The sequence below is a fragment of the Lissotriton vulgaris genome, chromosome 3_1 (genome assembly GCF_964263255.1).
Source record: "Lissotriton vulgaris chromosome 3_1, aLisVul1.2, whole genome shotgun sequence".
NCBI lineage: Eukaryota > Metazoa > Chordata > Amphibia > Caudata > Salamandridae > Lissotriton > Lissotriton vulgaris.
The window spans coordinates 571,540,205-571,562,416 of record NC_141689.1 but is presented as its reverse complement, the minus strand read 5'-3'; the positions used below and the strand labels follow the sequence as shown (position 1 = coordinate 571,562,416).

The following is a 22,212-nucleotide window of genomic DNA, read 5'->3' as shown; positions in this document are numbered from 1 at the left end:
GGCTGATTTGCATGTATCCAGTGTCTGACCTAGGGTGGTGTGGAGAGCAAAAAAACGATGGATTTAGGCCCAGATCTTTGTACTGGGGTGAATGTAAGACATTGTTCTGCATTCTTTCCATCAACTGTGTTTTTTGCATCACTCACGTCGTCAGAAACAGAAAATGCTCCTGGGAGAGTAAAGATGGCAGCACAAAGTAAACCTCGGTGGTTAATCTCACCCATATCCTTCTTCACTAGTTCCATAACCAGACAACTCTGGCTATGGAGAGTTTAGCGCCCTTCTTGGTACCCAGAGAGTTGGTACTGGCATTCCCCTTGCTCAGTAAATTTCTCATTGCTCTGTACTTTGTTCAGTACATTTAGAAGTCTCTCTGTCTCACAAACGTACGACAAGATGGAAATCACGCTAGAGTGTGATGATGTGAATGCCTATAACTGTAATAAGAATATGTACACATTGCTTGGTATTCAGATTCCTCCAGCATCCAAGGATCACAATTTAGTGACATGGTTTTATATTTTTTACTATTGTCATCTGGTTTTATCACCGTGAAGGGCTCTGCGAGTTTGGTTCTCTTCTGTCACTTCAGAACTTTGCATCATGGACCTCATGGACGCACAGCTTTGTGATAGCATGTTCTAGGTGTGGGGAAGTTCTGGGTTCAGAAGCCCGCCATGGAATAGGGAGAAGCTTACATTTATTCAGATTAGATGTTGAAGTGTGTCTCTCTCTTTGCAATGGAAACCCATTTGTGTCTGGCTGTGCAACTTGGGATATTCCCAGCACAAGCCATGCTTAGATTCAAGGCTTGAATTGAAATCACGTGCCCGCCCATATTTCAATTACCACTGTGACCTCCAGTCCTCAGGTTCCTATCACGTCTCTTGGTTTGAGTTTATCACTCAACACTAGTTTTGAAATTGTATTGGCAAAATCTGAATACACTTGCGTCAAACAGATCTTGAGTCTCCATCAGTTTCAGAAAATGTAAGACACACCTTCGTACAATATGGTTTTGTTTCAATATGTGATTTTAGTGTCTCGATATCATGTTGACATGCTCTAAATCCTTCAGTCTGACAAATGTAATTTCTCCACCCACAATGGGCTTGTTGGGTGTCCCCAAAGCTTAACATGTGCCTGTGAAGTTGAACTCAAAAGTGAGCAAATTAATGTAAATACATAATCATGCATTAAGGCCCTCCGGTGCCACTGGGTGGTTCTGTTGATCTGATAAACTATGAAATAGCTGTTTTTTCAGCCATCCGTTTAGCTTGAAATTAATCTCCCTATAATGTTTGTTTGATTCCTGTCTTTAGTATGTGCTTTCGGGAAAGAGCAGACGAAGCAATCTCTGACAAGAATAACATTGTCTGTGCCTTTGATTCCGTGCCAAGTGTCTATGTGAATTGAAGATTAGATAATTTCCAATAAGTTAGCACAGCAGTCCTCTTGACAACACAATCACATCTATCATGCTGTTTGTGTTACGTCATCTGCACATAAAATGGAAACCATAGGTGAAACAGAAAACAGAAGAATGTAGGGCAGATCTAGGCTGAAAGCACAGGGGAGGAGTTCCAGGGCAAAGATGAAGAGAGGAGACACCACAGCAACGCACTGGAAAAGGTTGTATCTTCTGTGGCTGGGATCCAATGCCAGACGGACGAGAAATAGAGGAATGGCTGAGGAGAGGAGATGAGAGAAAACTCTATGAACAGGGGACAGAAGGATTGGAAGTTGTTGCCAATGATATCAGATGTGGTAGATAAATCTCGATAGAAGCAGAAGAAAGGAGACACCACATAGAACCAACAGAAGAGTTGAGAGTGTCTGCCAGAGGAAGCTAGTGCTAGGTGACATACCAAAAAGAAACGACTGGGAATAAGCAGATCAAAGAAGACGTTAGGACCAATGGGCACAAGGAACTAAGAGCTGCTTCCAGTGGGAGTTGGTGCTGGTCCGCATGGCTAAATAGAAGCATAAGAGAGGAAAGGCCACAGGCTGAGGAGGTGGAAAGAGCTGAAAGGTGGTACTAGAAGGCAGCCGCGGCTGCTGCAGGTAAGAGCAGTGAGGCCAGCTTTTGGGGGGGGGGCGGGGGGATTTCAAGAGACGGCCATAACAATGAATTAAAGAAATAATTAATTTTCTCTCATGGTTGTCTCTCAAAATCCCCCCCCCCCCCCCCCCCCCCCCCGCTCCCCCACAATTCCTGCCTGCGAGAGTGGAGGGGAGGAGAGGAGAGGAGAGGAGAGGAGAGGGAGAGGAGAGGAGAGGAGAGGAGAGGAGAGGAGAGAAAGGGAATGTGAAAGTAAAAGTAAAAGTAAAAGGGAAAGAGAAAAGAGAGAGAGCGTGAGTTACACGAAACTGCACCGGACAGCTAATACATCTTGAAGCTTTTACTCAAACTGGGCTGGCATCTACTTTGCAAGTAGATGCCCACAGTCAAACAGTCTTCCACCCTCTCCTTGTTGCTGTGTATTTTTGCAGCGTTCGTCTGTAGAGGGATGCCAATAGTTAAACGTGTCATCAATCGTAGTAGTTTAAATCTCCTTTTATGGGTGGTCCCAAAAAAATGGTGTATGTAGCTCTCCCGTAAGCTGTCCAAATCATCTTAATAAAAGCTCTCGTACTTTAAACAATAGGTATGCTGCTATCCGAAGCCCATCATGACAAGGGGATCTATTAATAGCATCACAAGCAGTCACGGGGAGAGTGTCCCGCAGAAGGCAAGGCGTGCCTTTAATTAAGTATAGTTTCCGAAACGTCCAAGGTTTCCTAGTAGAGCATCGTACGTCTTTGCACCTTGGTACACCAAAGAGAAACCATGGCCCCGGGAGGTATTATGTCGAGTGACGTATCCGTAGATGCCGAAAGAATGAAGAACAGATTCAAGAGGGGGGAGGGGAGTTGGCAGGTTGCGCGCTACACGTTGGTGTGTTTTGTCAGCTGGAGCCTCCAGCGCCGAGGTGTAAGTCAGCAAAAGCGGCCAGCCAAACCCTGAGGCTTGGGGCTTGCAGGAGACGGCCTGACCAGAAAGGGCCAGAGTGGAAAACATGACCCTGCTCAGGTTACCGACAATAATCCACTGGGTGTTATTCTTGGCGACGCCTTTGATTTCTCCCTCAGAATGGTCCCCGGCCCTAGTCTGTCCGGTGCTCTGAGAACTGGCGAGGTGTTCCCCATGTGTGTGGCATGCATTGCCAAGGAGAAAAAAAAACCAGCACCTGGCCATTTAAATGTTCGTTTTTTTATTACAGCCAAAAACCGCAGACGAGTCTGAGACACCGGGCTCTTTCCTCTCAGACAAAGGGCGATTGAAAAGTGCCGCCCTGTGAGCTCTGCGCCCCGAGGCTTATCAGCGGACTTCCCAGAGCCTGTTCAGTCTCACTCTTCTGTAAGTATTGCGTGCGTTTCCTTCTCGGTAACACTCCTTCTGGACAATATAATCTTGACCGCGTCTATCATGAGTCAAGAGATAGGCCTCAGAGGCTGGAAACGAGACCTTCTTGGCTGCCGTCGCGTGCTCGGTTGTCACGTGCGTTGGGGCGCTCGTCAGAGTTCACGGAACCAGTCACCACGGGCGCGAGCGAGCTCGAGGGGGCGTTAGGGCGACCAGCTCTGGGTACTACGGAGCCAGGTGAAAACCGCAATTGGGGCTTCAGCAGTTGCAATTGTGTGAAAAGTAATCCCGAATGAACACAAATCATCGAGAACAGAGTGAAGAAGAAAAAGTGCCCGCGAGCACACAAAGGCAATCATTCCTTTAAGGATTCGTCATTGTCACAACACTTTTAATGAAAATAAGGAGGTGGATATGCTAGATTCGTGGGATATCTTAGAATGGCAACTGTACTTGTGGAATATTGACCATGCCTCCCTCCGTTAATCAGTCAATTAATATTTGAACTATTAAAATATTTTCTGTGAATGTTATCTGATGATGTGACAAAATTTTCTTTTGTTGAACATGCCATCTTCATCATTCGCATAATGTATCGGACACACTCCACAGAGGAATATACTATTTCCCCCATGGAGCCCAAGAGGCTTAAAAGTCCATATTCTATTCAACCATGGTGAAGTGACCAAAATAATGTGCACAGGATCACCGCTGCAGTCCCATGGCAGCAGGAGAGTGCAGGACTGCGGAAGCTGCTGACTAGGGCTTCATACAGAGGCCCACCAAAGAGCAACATCCACTCAGTGTTTCAGAATAGACACAACAAATGTTTATGAGGCAAAGTTACATATGATGGATTTCAGTGAAGACCATGTGGACCTATGTTGGTGATTCTGAAAACCCGCCTGAATTTCACTACTCAGTGGTGGGCAATTATATGTAGCTGGGAGTAGCAGCTACGGTCCCTGGCCTGTGTTCAGTCGTGGCCTGTGCAGGCAAGCGCAGTAGGGTGGGACGTTGAAAGTGACAAACAACGGATTAGAGAAAATAAAATAAATAAAACCACTTACCTAGTGCTCGCCACATCGCCGATGTGTCGAGCACAAGGTAAGTGGTCTTATTTATTTATTGAATTTTCCCTATTCTGTCTTTCGTCACTTCCACCCCACCGCCCCCACCTCGCTTACCTGCATGGGTCGCCACTGCCTGTGTTTGTTAACAAGGGCACTAACAGAGGCTCTCCCCTTCATGGGGTTATATATGGCGGGGAGCCAGGGTCCAGCGGGGGGGACGTGGACAGGGCCACCCCGTCCTTCCAGGTGGGATAGTTGCGGATTGGTCGCCGCACCTGCTGCCCCAGAAGCACGTAAGTGCTTACGGGGCAGCAGTTGGGAACCGGCCACTATTTAAGCGGCTGCACTGGTGCAGGCAAGTCTCTGTTTCCTGCCTGCTCCAGGACGCGGTCGCGTCAAACTTTTCCCTGTTACATGGCCACCGGACTCCTCAGTACTTTCACCAGTTGAACCCGCGGAGGTGTTGGTGCCCCCACCACCTGCCTTTTCTTTTCCTCCTGGAACCGGTTAAAACCTCCCTGGGAGCCGCGCAGGTTGTTGAGTTTGTCCCACCCACCATGTAAAAAAACTAGGATCGTTTTAAGGTGTTTTTTATGAGGGAATTGTTGCTGCTTAGACTGATGAGCGTGTTATTATATGAATTTGTGTTTGATCATGAATTAGATTTTGAATTTGATCAGGTTTGCTCTCTTGTGGTTTGCTGTAACAGTAATTTTCTATCTTGTGCGACTAACAGTTTTGCTTCCTTTTTGTACATTGTCGCATTTATGATGATGGGTGATATAAAGATTGGGGGACAATTAGGCTCCTTTTTGCCATCCTGTTTTACCACATTTGACATCGGCATTCATGGACCTTCCAAGGGGTGCTGCCACCAGGTCGGAAGGAGGTGGCAGGGGTACAGGGGGTTTCTGTGCAGTTGCTGACGTGGTCCTTACCTAGTAGCCACCCGCCCAGGCGCAGTTGGGCATAACCTAGCACTGGCCCATGGGGGTGACAAACCTGGGTGTAAGTGGTGCCCTGCGGTAGGCATACTAAGGGCAGCTGGGGCTCCTGTTCAAGATTTTGCTGACATAGGTGACTTCCCAGAAGGTCCGAGCGGGAGAGGGGGACTCCTCCCATAAGGAGGACAGTAACAGCCTAGATATGCTTAGGTAATTACCATGTATTAGAATTTATGTTAACCTTTTCCATGCATCGGACAGCCCCCGGCCGTACGACGTCATGGTGGGCGTGTGCATCGGACGGTCCCCGGCCGTCCGCACTGCGCACACATACATTTTTTTCTGCACCTGGGAGACATAAGTACTCTTTGCAGTTTTCAATCCTTGCCTGTCTTCCACCCACTCAGGACCTGTAGGAGGCTGCGGAATTCCTGTGAGTGGGGCAAGTGATCAACCCTTTGTTGTTATCAGGGATCACAGGGTGCTTGATCTCACGTCTACTGAAGTGCCTTCCATGTCAACAAGTACTGCCATGCTGCTGAGGGAAGAATTACCTTGGGGCCATGGAGAACAAGAGCGAAGTTCAAATTATAGGTGAGAATCATAACCAAGAATAACTTAACAGACAAGCTCTGGGTGAAGTCTCGGAAAAGGCCTGCAGCCCTCCCTATGTTCACATATGATGATGTGGTGCCTTTATTTGCTAGGAAGCAGAACAATGCCGAGGCTGATACAACTTCAGATGGTCATGGATTGTAAATAGGGGGTACAAATACACCATTATTATTATCAGATACCATGCCTCCCATTATGAAAAATACTACACAGTGCTTGTAACATTGAGGAAGAAACAACAATACCTTGTCCTTAAACTACATATCACACAAAATCACAATAAAAAAAAAACTTTACTTTGAACAAAAAAAAAAAAACTCATGAAGGTCTTTCGTTCGCGGAGTCATTTAAGGTTATGCTTCATTCTCCCTCCTTCCATGTTGACCACTGATTTACTGCACAATAAGGGTGTACATTGTTGCCACCTCAAGATGTTTCCTAAATGTGCCTGGAGTCTCTTGAAAAAATTAGCAACCCACTCCATAATCTGCCTTTTCTTATTTGCCTACCCTTAACTGCACTGAATGGAGTTTTGCTACTTACATTCAGCAAACATGTCTGTTATGAAATGTCAGTGAAATAAATGTTAGTTGACATTTTTTATGACTGGTTTAATTTTTTTAATCGAAAATAGACAATAACAATTTGCAGTTTGTGTAGTTTCATTGAACCACATTAATAATAAAAAAGAGTGAAAATACATTTATGTTTAAGAATGTGTTGATGTTAAAAGAATGGGAAAACAATAATTCCCAACATAAATCATTTGTTGCCGTAAAGCTGCCAAGGAAATACTGGGCAGCAAAACACACATTTGGATCCTTTATGGATTAATTCCGTTGCCAGGATTTTTCATATGAAATTTCCTTATAAAGTCACACAGCTAAAGCTTGTTACTTAATTTCTCACCAAGCAAGTTAGAAAAGCTATAACGTTTGTTATGTGCTTAATGTTGAAACTAATTATGTTTGAGACACAAGACAGTCAAAAAACACAGAAACATACTGCGGTGGGAAGAAAAACTCTGGTGGGCTGATTGAGGGATCTGTCAATATTTAATTTCTAGACTTCTAGTTCCCGGTATACAGAACTGCTCATGGCTGGGAGTATAATGACTGATTTCATGTCTGTAAGAACAGGGTGGCCATGACCAAAAAACCACAAGCATTAAATTACAGCGAATATTGAAAAGAACCTATGTCGCAAGTACAGTTTGAGTGCTTGAGTCGTGCCAGTGGCAAGCTGCAAAGACGATAATCCATGCCACAGAAGAGTGAGAAATGCCATCAACGCACAAACTATGCCACAGAAGAGTAAGCATCAAACCAGTGCAGCACTTCCAAAGAATGAACAATGCCATCAACACACAAACCACAATTATCATTACTTTAGTCAGTAAAAGGTGCCATCCACTGCTGCAACAGCCTTCGCGCTGAAGTCTAAAATTGTCCATAATTATATGGATTTGTTTGCCTTTTCCCAATCTAGTAAAACAAAGAAACAATGGATTCTTGGGGTTTACTAAAAACACTTGAAGTATTCTAGTGGGAGTGGAAGGGAGAGCAACAAAAAAACTACAACAGAATTTGAATCAAACAAGTAACAAATTCACATGTCAGTACATGCATTTTACAGGGGCATAGTACAATCACAAACACAAATTAATTCTCAACAATAGTCCTCCTGGGGTCGCTGCAGTGCAAGTGATTAGGTGATATTGTGAAAAGAAGGGCACGTGTGTGAAATGCAAAGGTCTCAAATATATGTTCTTATATTTTGAGACATTCACTGCTGCACAAGGGTAATAAGTCCATGATTTAATTGCAGCCATGCATACGTTTTGACCCTCAGGACAGTTTGACCGAGGTCTTCTTCAGGACAAGAAAAAACAGGTAGCAACCGCTCAAGTTCAAGTTCAAACTTCACAATTTTCTATGCAAAGTTATCAACTGAAACAATACTTATCCGCATTCATCCCAACAACAGGTATTCCTCTTTTGTAGGAACTGAACGGCAGCACATCTCATTTCTTTCTTTAGTGCTGCTAATGGTCAGTGACTTCCACATACAGAGCAATGAAGTTTGATTTTGATTTTCAATGATCGCTACTTGTTCTCTCTTGTCCTGAAGAAGACCTGGGTCAAATTGCCCTACATGTCCAAACGTTGACATTCTCTTGTGCTTGGCCATACTAAAATCAAGGACTTATTTACCTTGAACACCAGAGCATGTCTTGGAACACAACATTATATTTGTGACCATTGCATTTCCCACATTGCACGTTTCACAATATCTTCTGACTGTTTGCAGTGCTTGATGCCAGAAGCACAATTGTTGGGATGCTTTCTCATTTATAATTGCATTTTGTCTTCCTAAAATACATGTCCTTACATGCAAATTTGTTACTTGTTTTATTCTAATTGTGATTTTTTGTTCTTGGCACCCGAGTCTTTGAAACGTGTTTTCAGTATTACCGGACCAATACTTCTTTGTTGTTCCAGTATCACCCTGGGAATATAGGTACACATGGAGTTGCCCCCTGATACATTGTTTTCTCAATCCTAGTAGGATGTAAAGTGACTAGTATTTCTGCTGACTCTTGCACAATATGCTAAATATTTTTCTCTTATTTGTTTATAAGTTGAACTCTGTTTATCAGTGTAACAAAATCGAAAAATAGACCGGTGGGTCCAACGTTAATATATGCTTACATAACTCCATGCCTGTAAATATGTATGTGACAGCTCATACATCTTAGATACTTTTGAAACTAATATTTTAATGGTGAAAGTTCTACAGCAGGTATATTCTGCCTATGTAGTAAAAAAACTATAAAGTAGATCTACCAACAAGAGTCAAATAATGTAACCTTTGGTACTCTGCAATTTTTGTGAAAGGTTAATTTATATATGGACTACAGATAAATAATGGCACAAAGTGCCTGTACAGACATGCATTTAGCCATACGTGTTGCCCTTTTAGAGGCATTTAAAGATCTTTCTTGCAGGGTTTTTAAGTTAAGGCTGTTTCATAGGCTCTGTGCAATCTCTGGAGTGCTAATTTTACATTGAACTCTCTCTCATATGATTAAGGAATGTTGGGGCATATTATCAAGGACAGGTGATACATTATCGCTGCTTTTATCTGCAGGAAACTGCCGATAAAGCGGCGATAATGGCCTTGATAATATGCTCTATGAATTCCAATCGAAGCGCATGTTCGATGTGAACACATCTAACATGGGCTTCGATTGGTATTCATAAAGCATATTATCAAGGCCATTATCGCAGCTTTGTTTCCTGCCGATAAAAGCGGCGATAATGTATCGCCTGTCCTTGATAATATGCCCTTTTTTATGCCGGCTGGTATGGGGTGCATGGGAAGGTTAGAAAGTGCATGTATTTAAGTAGTGGTTTATGCTAAATAAAGCTATGAATAACATAAAAAATAACCTCATACAGTCAGAAACAAAAAGTGAAGCACAAATGTTGTTTTCTAACAATTGTGTTGAGCAAGCCCTTGGTCTCCTTCTTTTTCTGACAATTGAACAGTTGTACGTCTACTTCCAAGTTGCTTTCCACTGATGGTAGCTGAGTCTAACTATAGAGTCTACTCAAATGACTGGCTGTTTGCAAACCCTGCCACCTCCATCCTCTGCTCTAATGAAAGCCTGCCATACCACATAACCACGGGTTCAGCTGAAACCACTGCTGTTTTTTATGCAGCTTTATCAGGATACATCCTATGCAAAACGTGCCTATTTTAAATCCTCGTCCTTCCGGACTCTCACAGTGTTCCATCTTGAGTAGAGTTTAGCAACTCCTTGCTTGGCTTACCTTGCAGGTTATCCACAAAGCAGTACACATCATATGTTTCATTGGGGTAGCGTATTCCATATGTCCTTATTCCTTCCTTTCCCATTTTGTCACCCCAGCATCTTGCCCGAGGGTTTTTGATTGGATATCTGTAAAGGATTGTCAATTCTATGTTTTAGAATAATATACTATAATATACATTGAGATCTCAATCACAAGCAGTTTGCATTATTTGAAACACATACATATAAAGGATAACCTGTTAAACTAGATACTTTCAGAATGTGACATTTATTAGCTACATTCGATTTTGTGAACTCCAACTACTCCCTGTAAGCTTGTCTTCAGAAGTTGGCTCCACAAAATATGCTGCTGCATCTAGATGTAATATGTGTGACCTCAAAGATGACGATCATGAGATAGTAAGGAAGAGCTGTGCCACCAAACATAAGCAGTGGTACACCTAGTCATAAGGACACTAATGTGAGGTCATTCCGATATTGTACTTTTTCAACAACCCTCACACTCCTCCTAACTTCATAACAAGAGCAAATCAGTCTCGTTTTTAACATGCTAGTGCCAGCCTATTACCTTTACCAATGCTTTCACCTTCAGGATTCCAAAATGGACATTAGCCATATTGAAATGGTAAATAAAAAAAATAAAAAAAGAAGCAGATGGGTCACAAAGCACATTTTGTGCACTACTGTTGTGATTCATGGGTGCACTTGGAAAACACAAAACTGTGATTTGGAATGGTTACATTCCCAGATGGCCGCTGTGTATTTCTACATTAAAAACAGGGCAAATAGTCATTTTGGATTGGTAAAATATAAATACAAAATGAACATGCATAGTGGCAAAAAAGAAAGCAAGTGTCCTTGTAGCACTTAGCAGTTGCTGAGCCCTTGAAAACAAAAGTAATAATAAAAATAAAAAGCAAAATAATAAAAACCAGGCTGGAGTATGAAGGCGGAGCACTCAGGAACAATGGATGAGAAGGAGGCCTGGGGGGATTACGAGTACCCATAGCATGTGGGGGCCTCTTTATAAAACAACATTTTTAACAGTCACATTAAAAATAATTTAACAGTATAAACAATATGTAAACTATTTTTTGAAGAAGTCTACATAGACAAGTTTTAAGTACTGATACCGTTGCTGATGTGCGGCCCTCAAAAAGTCACCTGAAGCATAGTAGGCAATCAACAGGTGGAAGTGGCTGTCCAGAAGCCCCTTTCTGTACCTGCATATATGATTATGTAACAAACATTGTGGTAAGTGTGTGGATGGTTTGTGTTGTGTGCAGTGCTTAATTTGTAAAATATGAAGTGCAGGTGCTAAAATGTTTGTCGGAGGCCACACCTACATTTCTCTGGCTCCACCCACTCCCTCCACTGGCTCCACCCACTTACTCGGTTAGCTCCACCCACATCTTCAACTGGCTTTGATACAAAAGAAACACGTGGTCAGGCATGAGAAGAGTGTGGAAAGGGACCAGTAAGTATGTGCCTCAGGCAGAGCGAGAAATAACTTAAACAGAGAGGAGATGGTCTTTTGGGGATAGCATGGTCTCAGAGTACTGTCTTGCACACAGCAACATTATAGTAGAGGAATTCTCTTGTATCGTTCGGAAGGTGTGCATTTGTCTTTCATGGCAAATAAGCGTATCTATCTGCTGAATTTAAGAGAAAACATGGTAAGCATCTAGGGGAAGAACCTGTGGTGCTAGAAGGATCAGTAATGTTGGGTGATTTTATAATGTGGTGGGGCAGGAAAACATCCAATCAGCAGTGCTCTCAGGTGGCCATTTCAAGTGTGGACTATAGATTCAAGTCAAGAATTGAACTTAATGCCTGTGTTCTCTTTAAACTTATCAAACAAGTTGACATTTATAAGCTGGTATTCAAATCCAATGCTGCAAAAGGGTTTCCCGGTTGTCTAACTATTGTGAAGGTCTAACCAGCCGAGCATTCCAAAGGTGTTCTAGGTACATCCAGGCTAGTGCCGGACACCTGGCGCTCAATATTTAATCGGCCTCAAATCACACATGCAGTCTGGCTTAAAACATTATTGCCTAGCTGCGGGCAGGTTAGATAAGCACGCCATTCTGATAATACAGTGCTCCGAATTGGATCTTACAGGCACAAGAAACTCACTAAAAGGGACACATACCACAGAAATACTCCTGAGTCCTGAAGGAGCACCCAGGCGGTGTAAAATGCACTAAGTGCATTGGGCTCAAAAAATTATAATTAACTGTACATCATGAGAAACTTCAGTTAAAAATTCCCAAATGAAGTATTTGTGCAAGTCATTTTAACCTCAATAACAGTGTTGGAAGCCACAACAGACCCTATTGGAGTTGTAAAGAAGATTCTTGGGGTAACAAATTCGGGGCCAGTCTGCATGTGAGCGCACAGGTTAAACTCAATGACCCTAACCAGACTTGAGCGCGATGCCGCCTCCACTACCCGGGCGTTTTGGCAAAGCCACCTCTGTGTACAGGGCTCTCTGGTGCTTGACACTGGTCTGCTATGTGGGCAATGGGCATAAACAAGGATATAGCTTCACCACCCAATGTAGGACGTCATCCTTACCTCGTAAGTGCCCACTACCCGCCCTATTGTTTGGTGAGCTGAATCAGTGTCAGTCTCAAAAAGAAACATGGGCGAAAAAAGATCGGAGGTGGAAACATATTTTGGTTTTATTCAAAGAGCATTTTCGGTTTGTTGATAACAGCTCCTGAAATTTCTAACTTACTGTACACCATTTTTCTTTGTCGCTGTGCATGTTGTCAAACACCTACTCTGGCGCAGAGGCGATTAAGTTCGGCTCTGTTCTAAGACAACAGTGAAGAAAAAAAGTAGACTTGTTCTTATTGACAACTGCTTTAGCCGGCGGTCTCTGCCTAAATACCAGTCCAGCAGAACAACCTTGCTTACACCCCAATGCCTATGGTGACGTGACACACGACACAGACATTTTTCCTCACCTTTGTGGCTAAAGCCACGGACCCTGGTCTCCTTGGCCGGCCCTTTGGCGGTGACCCACGACCCCCTGTGTACTTTCTGCTCTCTCCAAGAGACCTTGCCCCTAGTTAGTTAAATTTTCGTCAAACAGCGACACTTTTAGTTAACATATCTGACACTCTGGAACACACTGCAAACACACCAGTAGTTTGTTCCTTAATTAGTTCAGAACCCTTTGAGGGAAGGAAGAGGGAACAAATGCTGCTGCCTGCCTATGCCTGATTTTAGGGAAGGCCTGGGAAAGTGAAACCAAACTGTGTTTTGTCGACTGGTAACTAATTAGTGCGGGCTGCGCACCAGCCAGCACGTTTGGAGTTAAAGTAGTTTACACTGAAGTTTGAAAGACGAATAGGCAATTTTCAACCACTATGCGTTTCACTATTCAACAGCCTTTCTGAGGTATTTCCATAATTTTATAAGCCCGGCTAGATAAACGCGTGGAAAATGTTCTTCTGTCCGCGTTCAGCAAAGGCTGCCAAAACAACACCTAGTTGTTAACTCATATCTCGTGCTATCGATTTGTCTCACCTGGTCATTCAGAAGGATTGTTTGTTGTGGGAAATTATACTTGAAAGAAGCAGGCTTTTCGCCCGGCATAATCCACACTACATATTTGACTTTATTATTTTTTGTTTTTATTCTATCCATGCATTTATTTTGTCGATTTAGCGCACAGACGTCAGCGAGCCAGGGGCTGGGCCGGTAGGGCCTTGGGCTTTTTTCTTTTAACTTACTTAAACCCGCAGGCCATTACTGCAGCGCCGGCAGGCCCTATCCAGATATCAAAAGTGTACACACTGTGTACTGCTACGGCCGGCGGGCGTGGCGGCGGGCTAATACTAGTGAATCTGATCTGAACGAATGAATCACACGGATGCAGCCTAATCGTATCTTACATAGCCCTCGGAGGCGAGCTGCCTCCCACCCACCACGCAGGTGATCTTGCAAGCGGACCGTCCAATCATGCCACCACCCAACCAAAAAAAACACAGCGTTGCTTTTGGCACAGTATTAGAATGGCATCGCTAGTAGTTAGACTTCTTAGTTTGGATAGTTTACTGTTTAACGTCTTACCGTTACTGGTGGGCCGGTCGGCACAGACACACTGGCTGCACTGCTAACTGATTGTACGATTAGGCGGCCAGCCGCGGCCTGGTGCTGCTGGTTACCAGACAGTAGTACTGGTCTGTACTGTACTACTGGCTGATCGATGACTGCACAGGCTGCCCTGCCCATAGTGTCCAGGCTCAATGTCGCCGTCGGTCGGGTCGGGCATCGGCGGACTTCAGGGACGATGATGACTCATGGACGGACGTGGTGCGCTGTGGTGGTTATGGTGGGGCGTGGCCTTGTGAAAAAATCTGCGCATGCTGCCGCGCGCTGCGTGCACAGCCCCTACCCCCCATCAGAACCAACATCCAGCCCGCCCAAAGTGTTTGTGTCCGCGAAACGCCCACCGGCAAGTGGCAACACTGTCTGCAACAGTCAACATTGCACTGTAGTGTGAACTAAGGGCCGCGGCCCACGGCTGCGGCATGATGAACATATATTTATTAATTTATTAATCTTCTCTTGCACTTGGGCTCAGCCTCATGGCAGGCTTAGTTATTAAAGAGTCTCACACAGCAGCAACTAGTCGCCGTGACTCACAATGAAAACGCCGCGGCTGCGCTGCACGCACTGAGTACAGACACTGTAAATGTGAAAAAACATCATGTGACTTGCGAAGCGGATGCGTAGACCCGGCCCTGATAATTAAGTGCCGGTGCTAAGCACCGGAAAGCACCGGCACAAATTAAGCACTGGTTGTGTGACATGTGAAGGCATGGGCTCTCAACCACAGCTAAAGCTGGCAGTAAGTTAGACTAAGAGCTAAGTGGGTTAGTCAGCCTGCAGTTGGAAGGCTGTCAAACAGCTAGGGCGGTGAAGGTATTGCCTCTGCCATCCCCGCGTGGCCATCCTTGCTGCGCCCAGTCCATTAGAGAAAACGATTCCAGCTAGGTCGGCAGATTCTTAGTTCTTTTTTTTATCAAGCAGCTCCCACCTTAGCCGCAGGAGTCACCTAACGGAACACATCATTGATGACAGGTTCACCATACTGTGGTGGCATGGCTGTTCTGTGGGCGTTTTTTATTTTACAAATAGAAATCCCCAAAGCAGAGATTTATGTTTGAAAAAGTAATATTCCAGTTGCAGGGGGATATTTCAACTTGTATCCTGGCTGGTATCACCAGCGTTCACACAGCTGTCCAGAAGAGTTAACATGCTGATGGCCATGACATCAGAAGGGCCTCTGTAGATAGCTCTTCCAATGCCATGTAAACCAGCAATTCATTGACAGTGAAGATTTTCCCTGGTGCTGATGGAGCTGGCATGGGCAACACACAGTAAAACTGGCATTTCCTAGGTCTAAATAAGGCAATAGAAGAGAGAGAACTGAGAAGCTGCTAAATTTTCGTGGCTTTCTCTTTACCCCCACCTCTAAATTATGTCCTGTTTAATTAATTTGCTTATGTCCCCTAATAACATTGCATGGCACATAATATGTACAACAAGGGTGGGCGGCACACATCTCATACATGGCCAGTTAAAACCTTATAAAGCTCTGACAGGGAGCATTTAAAAGGGAGATATACTGCCTTACTATCTGCCATACCACCCATGCCCTTTGTAGATGGTCTTCCTAGGTTATACATCCAGAAGATGCCAGGGGAAAGACCCACAGAACAAAACAGGTGCAATACTGAAATGACTAAAAATCTTAACTCTATTATAAATATGAAGACTTCCAGAGCAACAGATATCCATCTGTATATCTACTGGAACAATGTCCTTTGTATAGAGTAAATAAAACTGACCCTCTTTTTCTAAGGCATTTACAATGTTTCTATAGGACCAATGCTCCATCCTTCTGCCTCACTACTTCTCCATGATAGGGAGAGCCGAAAAATGGTGGCACCCCAAAGTTCCCTTTTCCCTTTTAAATCTTATAAATAAAGTTTCTGAAACGGGCATTGCATGCATTGTAATGCACCCAATCTGAACATGAGTGCAAACATGCCATCACTTAAACATTTCCTAACAATACAAGTAACTGCTGCTTACAAGTAAAACTCGTGAAGACGTTGAACTATATCTTTTTTTTACCTTCCCTCTGTAAAAGTCTGATTATGAGATATAAACAACGCTCCTGGTCATTCTTTCCTTTGACGAATGTGTGGGATTTACCCCCCCAAAATACAAGCATTAACAAATAAATGCGTACAAATAAAAACAAATATTAAAAATGGAGCAACATAAAATACATAAACTGTAGGTGCAACGCACCAAATAACCATTTTTTACTCTGCCTGTGAAGCAAACTATGATGATGCAATCTAAATGTCTCACCTAACGCTTTGGTCGGCGAGCCATCCTGCATCACACTGCTCAAAGCCGTCCTCGAATGCTGCCCTCATCTGTTCTGGGGTGGCTATGGCTGCTCCATTGTCCTTGCAGGCCTGCTTAGCATTGTCAAAATTCAGTGTGTACCTGTCGGTGGATGCACGATAATGGAACACAACACCTGAAAAAAGCACAAATAATCGTGAAGGACTGAGCCAAAAACGTTTCTATAGACACTGAAGAATTCCTTGTAATACGCATTATATGGTGACCAATAAGTATTACTGCTCAGTGGTATTAAACGTTTTCAAAACTATCATGATTAGCACTAAGCTAAGCATGGAGTAGAATAGTAATTAAAAATGTATTAATAACAGTGTAACAGACCTCTATGTGGAAAATCCCAGGGCTGCCTGGCGGAAAGGGCAAAAAATAGCACAGCACCAGATTTAGTGACTAATTACGAGTTTGGCAGTCCATCTGACCACCAACCACGCAGTGGAGGTGCGACGGCGGTCATGGTCCGCTGCACCAGTGGGCCGACCGCCATGGGTTTCCTCATGCCAGAGTTTTAATGGCAGTGAGGCTGCCATGAAAACTGTGGTGGTGAGGAATAAAGGGGGGTCATACAGGTCCCCCTATTGCCTCAGGGCCAAGGGGGCACATGTTATGCTCCCCTATATGAAGTCACCCCCTTTCCTGCACGGCATGGACTTTACAGTCCATGCCGTAGAGGAACAGGCGTTGGTGTTCCCATTGCAGGGCCTTGGTAATGCCAAAAGACCGCCTCATCAGTCCACGAGATTACTAATAATCTGCCGGGTGACATATGAGTGAGTTTGGCAGTCCAGGAGCGGGGCTCTGGCTCCAGGAACGCCAAACTCGTAATTTGGCCCTCAGCAAGAGTCAGCCACTGATTATATTATCAGCAGTGCTTGATCTAAGAATATCTGTTCTTCATGATGGTCCGTCTTGGACTATGCAGCAATGGTGAGCCAGCAGTGTCTAGCATAGTATTTATACAGTACCCCAAATGGGTCAGATGTGTAAGATGTGTGCTCAAATATAAATCACATGTTGCACATAGGTATTGCATGCAACGTAATGCTTGCCCTCCTGCTTGCACTTGGTTCAATGTGGCATTGGGATGAGGACAAAGGCAGCTCCTGCTACTTTAGCAGATCTCACTTTATGCCAAAACCTATATTTTTTGCGATGTTCCACTGAATACACATGCCTGTTCCTTACATTAAATGGGGTTGGCGCAAAAGTGTTTGTACTGCTACATAAGGCTCCACTTCTTGCATCAAAAAAATGTTGCGAGTGAATATAGATCGTCTCTGCTCTTTGCACTGCGTTGCACCACTTTGTGTTGCTTTGGGTCATGCAGACGTCCACCACCAACTTTAAATAAATCTGGGTCTTGATTTTACCTTTGCTCGAACTCTTGGTATTATAATTCTCAAACATAATAGTACTAATATGGCGAGGTTTGAAAAGATTTCACCAGGGGCTCAGACTCCTGACCATCAGGTAACAAATGAAATCCACACAACATTTGAAAAGATGTCACCAAGGGCTCAGACTCCTGACCATCAGGTAACAAATGAAATCCACACAACATTTGAAAAGATTTCACCAGGGGCTCAGACTCCTGACCATCAGGTAACAAATGAAATCCACACAACATTTGAAAAGATGTCACCAAGGGCTCAGACTCCTGACCATCAGGTAACAAATGAAATCCACACAACATTTGAAAAGATTTCACCAGGGGCTCAGACTCCTGACCATCAGGTAACAAATGAAATCCACACAACATTTGAAAAGATGTCACCAAGGGCTCAGACTCCTGACCATCAGGTAACAAATGAAATCCAGACAACATGTTAACTACCCCATGTGTCAATCTTATCAGTCAATCACTGTTCTTAGACACTTGCTGTACTTTCCTATAGTTGTTGCGAGACACTGTTTCATTGTGGAAATTTCTTACACAAAACACAGTGACAGCAAATACTAACACAATACAATTTGTTTAGAAGGACAATACTTCAGCATTACAGAATGGGCTGTAAGTTTGAGATTTGATGCTGTTTAAGTGACTTTCCATTTGAAAGCGGCATTTTCTGATTTGATAATGAGGCTGGACCTGCTGATGTATGTTCACATTAGACAGCTTGCCCTGCAATAACTTGCCACCCACGAGAGGGGCAGAATGCGACAATGGCCGGTGCAGGTAAGCGCGTGGGGCGGGAGGATGTCGACAGATGACGGAATAGGGAAAATTAAATATATAACTAAATCATATTCCATCGTTTGTAAACTACCAGGAATATTATTGACATTTGCACCACGCTGACAATTTGCAGACTTAGTGAAGAGAGAATGAGAAATACAGAAATTCTTTAAGCACACTTGCCGCTGAGGGGTTCCGTGGACCCCGTCTTACACCTGGATTGTCATCCTTGGAGCAGAGCCGAGGAGCATGGCCAGGATTGTGCAACCTGCCTCTGTCCCAGGAACCCTAAAACTTCTGGTTCAAACAACTGAGATGAAAAGAGTTCAGGTGACCCCCAACACTAAAAGGGAAGAGGTGAGCCTGCACACCCAGGCAGAGCATTTGATCAGTCTGACACTTTGTCAGAGTGGGCAGAACTGCACAGGTACACAGAGTGTGTGCCTTCAAAGCATTATCTGTAATTGTGCATGTAATTTCTCAATCAGGGCTGGAATGTGGCAAGGGCAGAAACAATCCGACCTGGGTCCCTAGGAATTAAAGAATGCACATTTAATACCATAAAATGGTTTTCTTACTCACATTAAACGGCTTTGACAAATGTCTGCCGCCGTTTTGTGGTTATTATCTCATAGTAGCAGACCAATAAGGAGCTGCCTTGGGTCTTTCCATCTCCAAACTATGTAATTCCCAAATAATGCAGCATCCATTGCTCTGCACATATTTGGCTGTTTATGAACACATGTACACGCATATGCACATATTGTGCATAGAAGCTGTTGTCAGAGAAAACGAATTTTCTTTCCAGGATGATTGAGTATTAGAAGAGCAAAGATCTGAGGACAGCCCTTATTAAGTATAATAGCAAAAATCCAATTATTAAAATACATTTCAGAATCATTGGGAGGTGGAAAGACAGGGCACATTGGAGGTGGAGGGACAGGATGGTTCAGCGATCCAAGTGTTTACTGTCCACAGGTGGTGAGCTGCATGTCACAAGTATGAATCTCTGCAATGTTGACTTGCATCCTTATGAGGTCTTTACATTCAGGGCACTTAAATTGGATAACAACAACATTGAAGCCCTTGGAAAGTGTAGAACGAAGTGCTATGGTATTAGCAAGCATTCTTCCAGCAAGCATCTGCAACCTCCTGTAATAGGCACTGAGCGTGTTTTAAGAACATTTTTTTTTTATCCTACTGTGGCCTGCCGTTTTGTGGAGCCTGACAGACATGCTTTCTTCTTAACATAACAAAAGTGCCGGTTTTAAGCACCATTACTTTGAAGCAAGTCATGCACTCGGGTCAAAGGGGTGCCTTGGTACATCGGCAGAGCATCCGCCGCCCTCAGGGCGCTTTGGCCATCCCTTTGTCCACCTTCCTTTGATTTGACCTCCAGTTTGACCTTTCTGCTCAGTGCGGACATCTCTTCATTTCCCAGGGACGTGCGAGGGACTTGAAAGGGCCTATTAGGTGAATGAAGACATGAGTGAGGGAACTCGCCGTGCACCAGGCTACAATAATTAGCAGCCCTCGTGGGGCTCGGGAGATTCAACCCTTTGTTTGCGAGTGCCACGAAGCACAGAGGAGAATGGGGGTGCGCGGCCTGTCCCTTGTTTCAGGCCTCTCCTCCTACGCACTTCGAGAAAAGAAGGTCTGCTTGGATGGAGAGCAAGTACGGACAGCAGGCTTGCGATTCGGAGGACCTTTTTCCTTGAAATGTTGGCAAAGGCCGCCCATATAATTACAGAAGGAACGTGCCAGGAGCGGCAGACGGCTATTATGTTGCATCGAAAATGCAAAGTAAGGAAACTGAATATTTCGGTTGCAGACGCGGCTAAACAGGGACACGCAAAAACGCACCGCATGACGACACAACAGGTCTGTTTTCATACTCTCAATGTTGGCAGAGGTGTTAGTTTTACAGCACCGCACCGTTTAGTTCATGGCCTGTCAAACAATACAGGCAAGGCGGACAGAAACATGGCGTGTTATGGCTGATTAGCAGCGCCACGCCCACCGGCTCAATCCATTCACTCCACGTGTTCTGGGTGGTGTACACGTTTACCACTGCCTTCTGACACACATTGTAGCTGCTATAGACGCACTCTTCTTTAATTTACAACTGCTGGTAAACCTTGATTGTTTCTGAAATGCCAGATATTGACTTCCTCTTTCCTAAAATCAGGGCTTTAAGTGGGATGAAAAAACTGGGCGGTTGCTCAAAGGGGTGTGGCCAATGTAATTAAGGGTGTGGCTTAAAAGCCCATAAGCCACAAATCTGTGCTTAGCATATTGCACCACCCGACTTATATTTTGCTGTTTCTGTCATTGCATCCAGATATATGATTCAACAAGTGACATCATGCCAACTACAAGTCAGGACTATTGCCTTTGTCAATGGTTGTTAGTTGCACAAGAAAATAAGCAGCAACTATGGCTTCTATATAATATGGATAAAGCTTCCACTTAAAGACCTGGTGACACTATGAAAATGTTGCTGCTCTTGAGTTTCAAAAAGAGAAGGGAAATCCAGAGACAAAATTACTCTATTCAAAGGATTTCCCTTCCCCTACAATGCTCACCTGGCATGACATCATGTCATAACTTCTCCACTTGTGAGAAGTGAGCAGTGTGAGCACGCGCACATCGATGTGCCCATTGTCACTGCAGTCCTGTTCCTTGACAGGACCGCCTGTGCCAGGGCACAAAACAGTGCCCGATAGAGACCCGTTTCGAGCCCCCCTTTAAAAAACTGCCGCTGCGGCGAGACCCGGCACACTTAAAGCCCTGCCTAAAATGAAAATCACGTCATGCTGCTCCTAATAGCACCCTGCACTAGTTCTATATCATGGATCCAATTTCAACCTCACCTATTTATCAATACTTCATGCGACGTAATGCAGCAAGCCACCTTGTTGCAATGTGCTGCATGAAGGGAAGACAGCAGGGATGTGCCGTATTTAACCAGTTGGCAGTGGCACTAATTCTGTCGCGGCGCTGGGGGGTTAGGGGGTGAGAGCGGCGCCGCCATGCTCGTGATGGAACCACACCATCATGAGTCATGGGCGAGCTGTGCAAAGAGAGGGAATCAGTGCCGCGTGGACGGAGCGGTCGCAGCATGACGGAACCACGCCGTCATGAGCACACATCGCCTTTGGCTCATGACGGTGTGGTTCCATCATGCGCAGGGAAGGGGTTAACATTATGTGGTGTATACCTGCTCTGCCTGCCCTCGTGCACAATCTGCTGCCTAGCAACAATGCAGGCACCCTTGCAAAATGGTTCAAGCGTACGTACATTGTAGGCAGGAATGTTTGTGTACAGGAAGGGGTACCGTCCTGCACAAAAATAATCTGCAGAGGCATTTTTCTCTTTTCAAGTGATTTACAAACATTTTGCGCTGTGTTTGTGTCACAAAAGTGATGCAATCCAGTACAAAATGTTTTTTTCTGTGTGCTGGACCATTGCTTAAAAGTAACGCAAAGCAGAGCAATGCACTGCTTTGCATTACTTAGCGTCAAGGGGGCGTTACATGGGTGGTACTTGGAAGTTCCCATGCAATCACCCATGCTTGTTGATGCAAAACCCTATCTACCAAGAGGTTCAGACATGGTTTTCCATAAAAAATTAGCTGCACTTGAAAGCAGGCATTAATGTTTTCATTTCTCCTTTCTTTTGCAACGTTGCATGTGTGCTACATG

The 22,212-nt window shown here is 44.3% G+C and overlaps 1 protein-coding gene across 1 annotated transcript in view; it reads right to left on the bottom strand.

The window, feature by feature from the left end:
* The window catches only part of VCAN (versican), a 165,686-nt gene that overhangs the window by 103,053 nt on the left and 40,421 nt on the right, over positions 1-22,212 (bottom strand). The window contains exons 4-5 of the mRNA XM_086960854.1: positions 16,276-16,450; positions 9,875-10,002 (exon numbers count right to left, since the gene is read on the bottom strand). Coding sequence (XP_086816980.1) covers positions 9,875-10,002; positions 16,276-16,450 — 303 coding nt within the window. The remainder of the gene's footprint in view (positions 1-9,874; positions 10,003-16,275; positions 16,451-22,212) is intronic.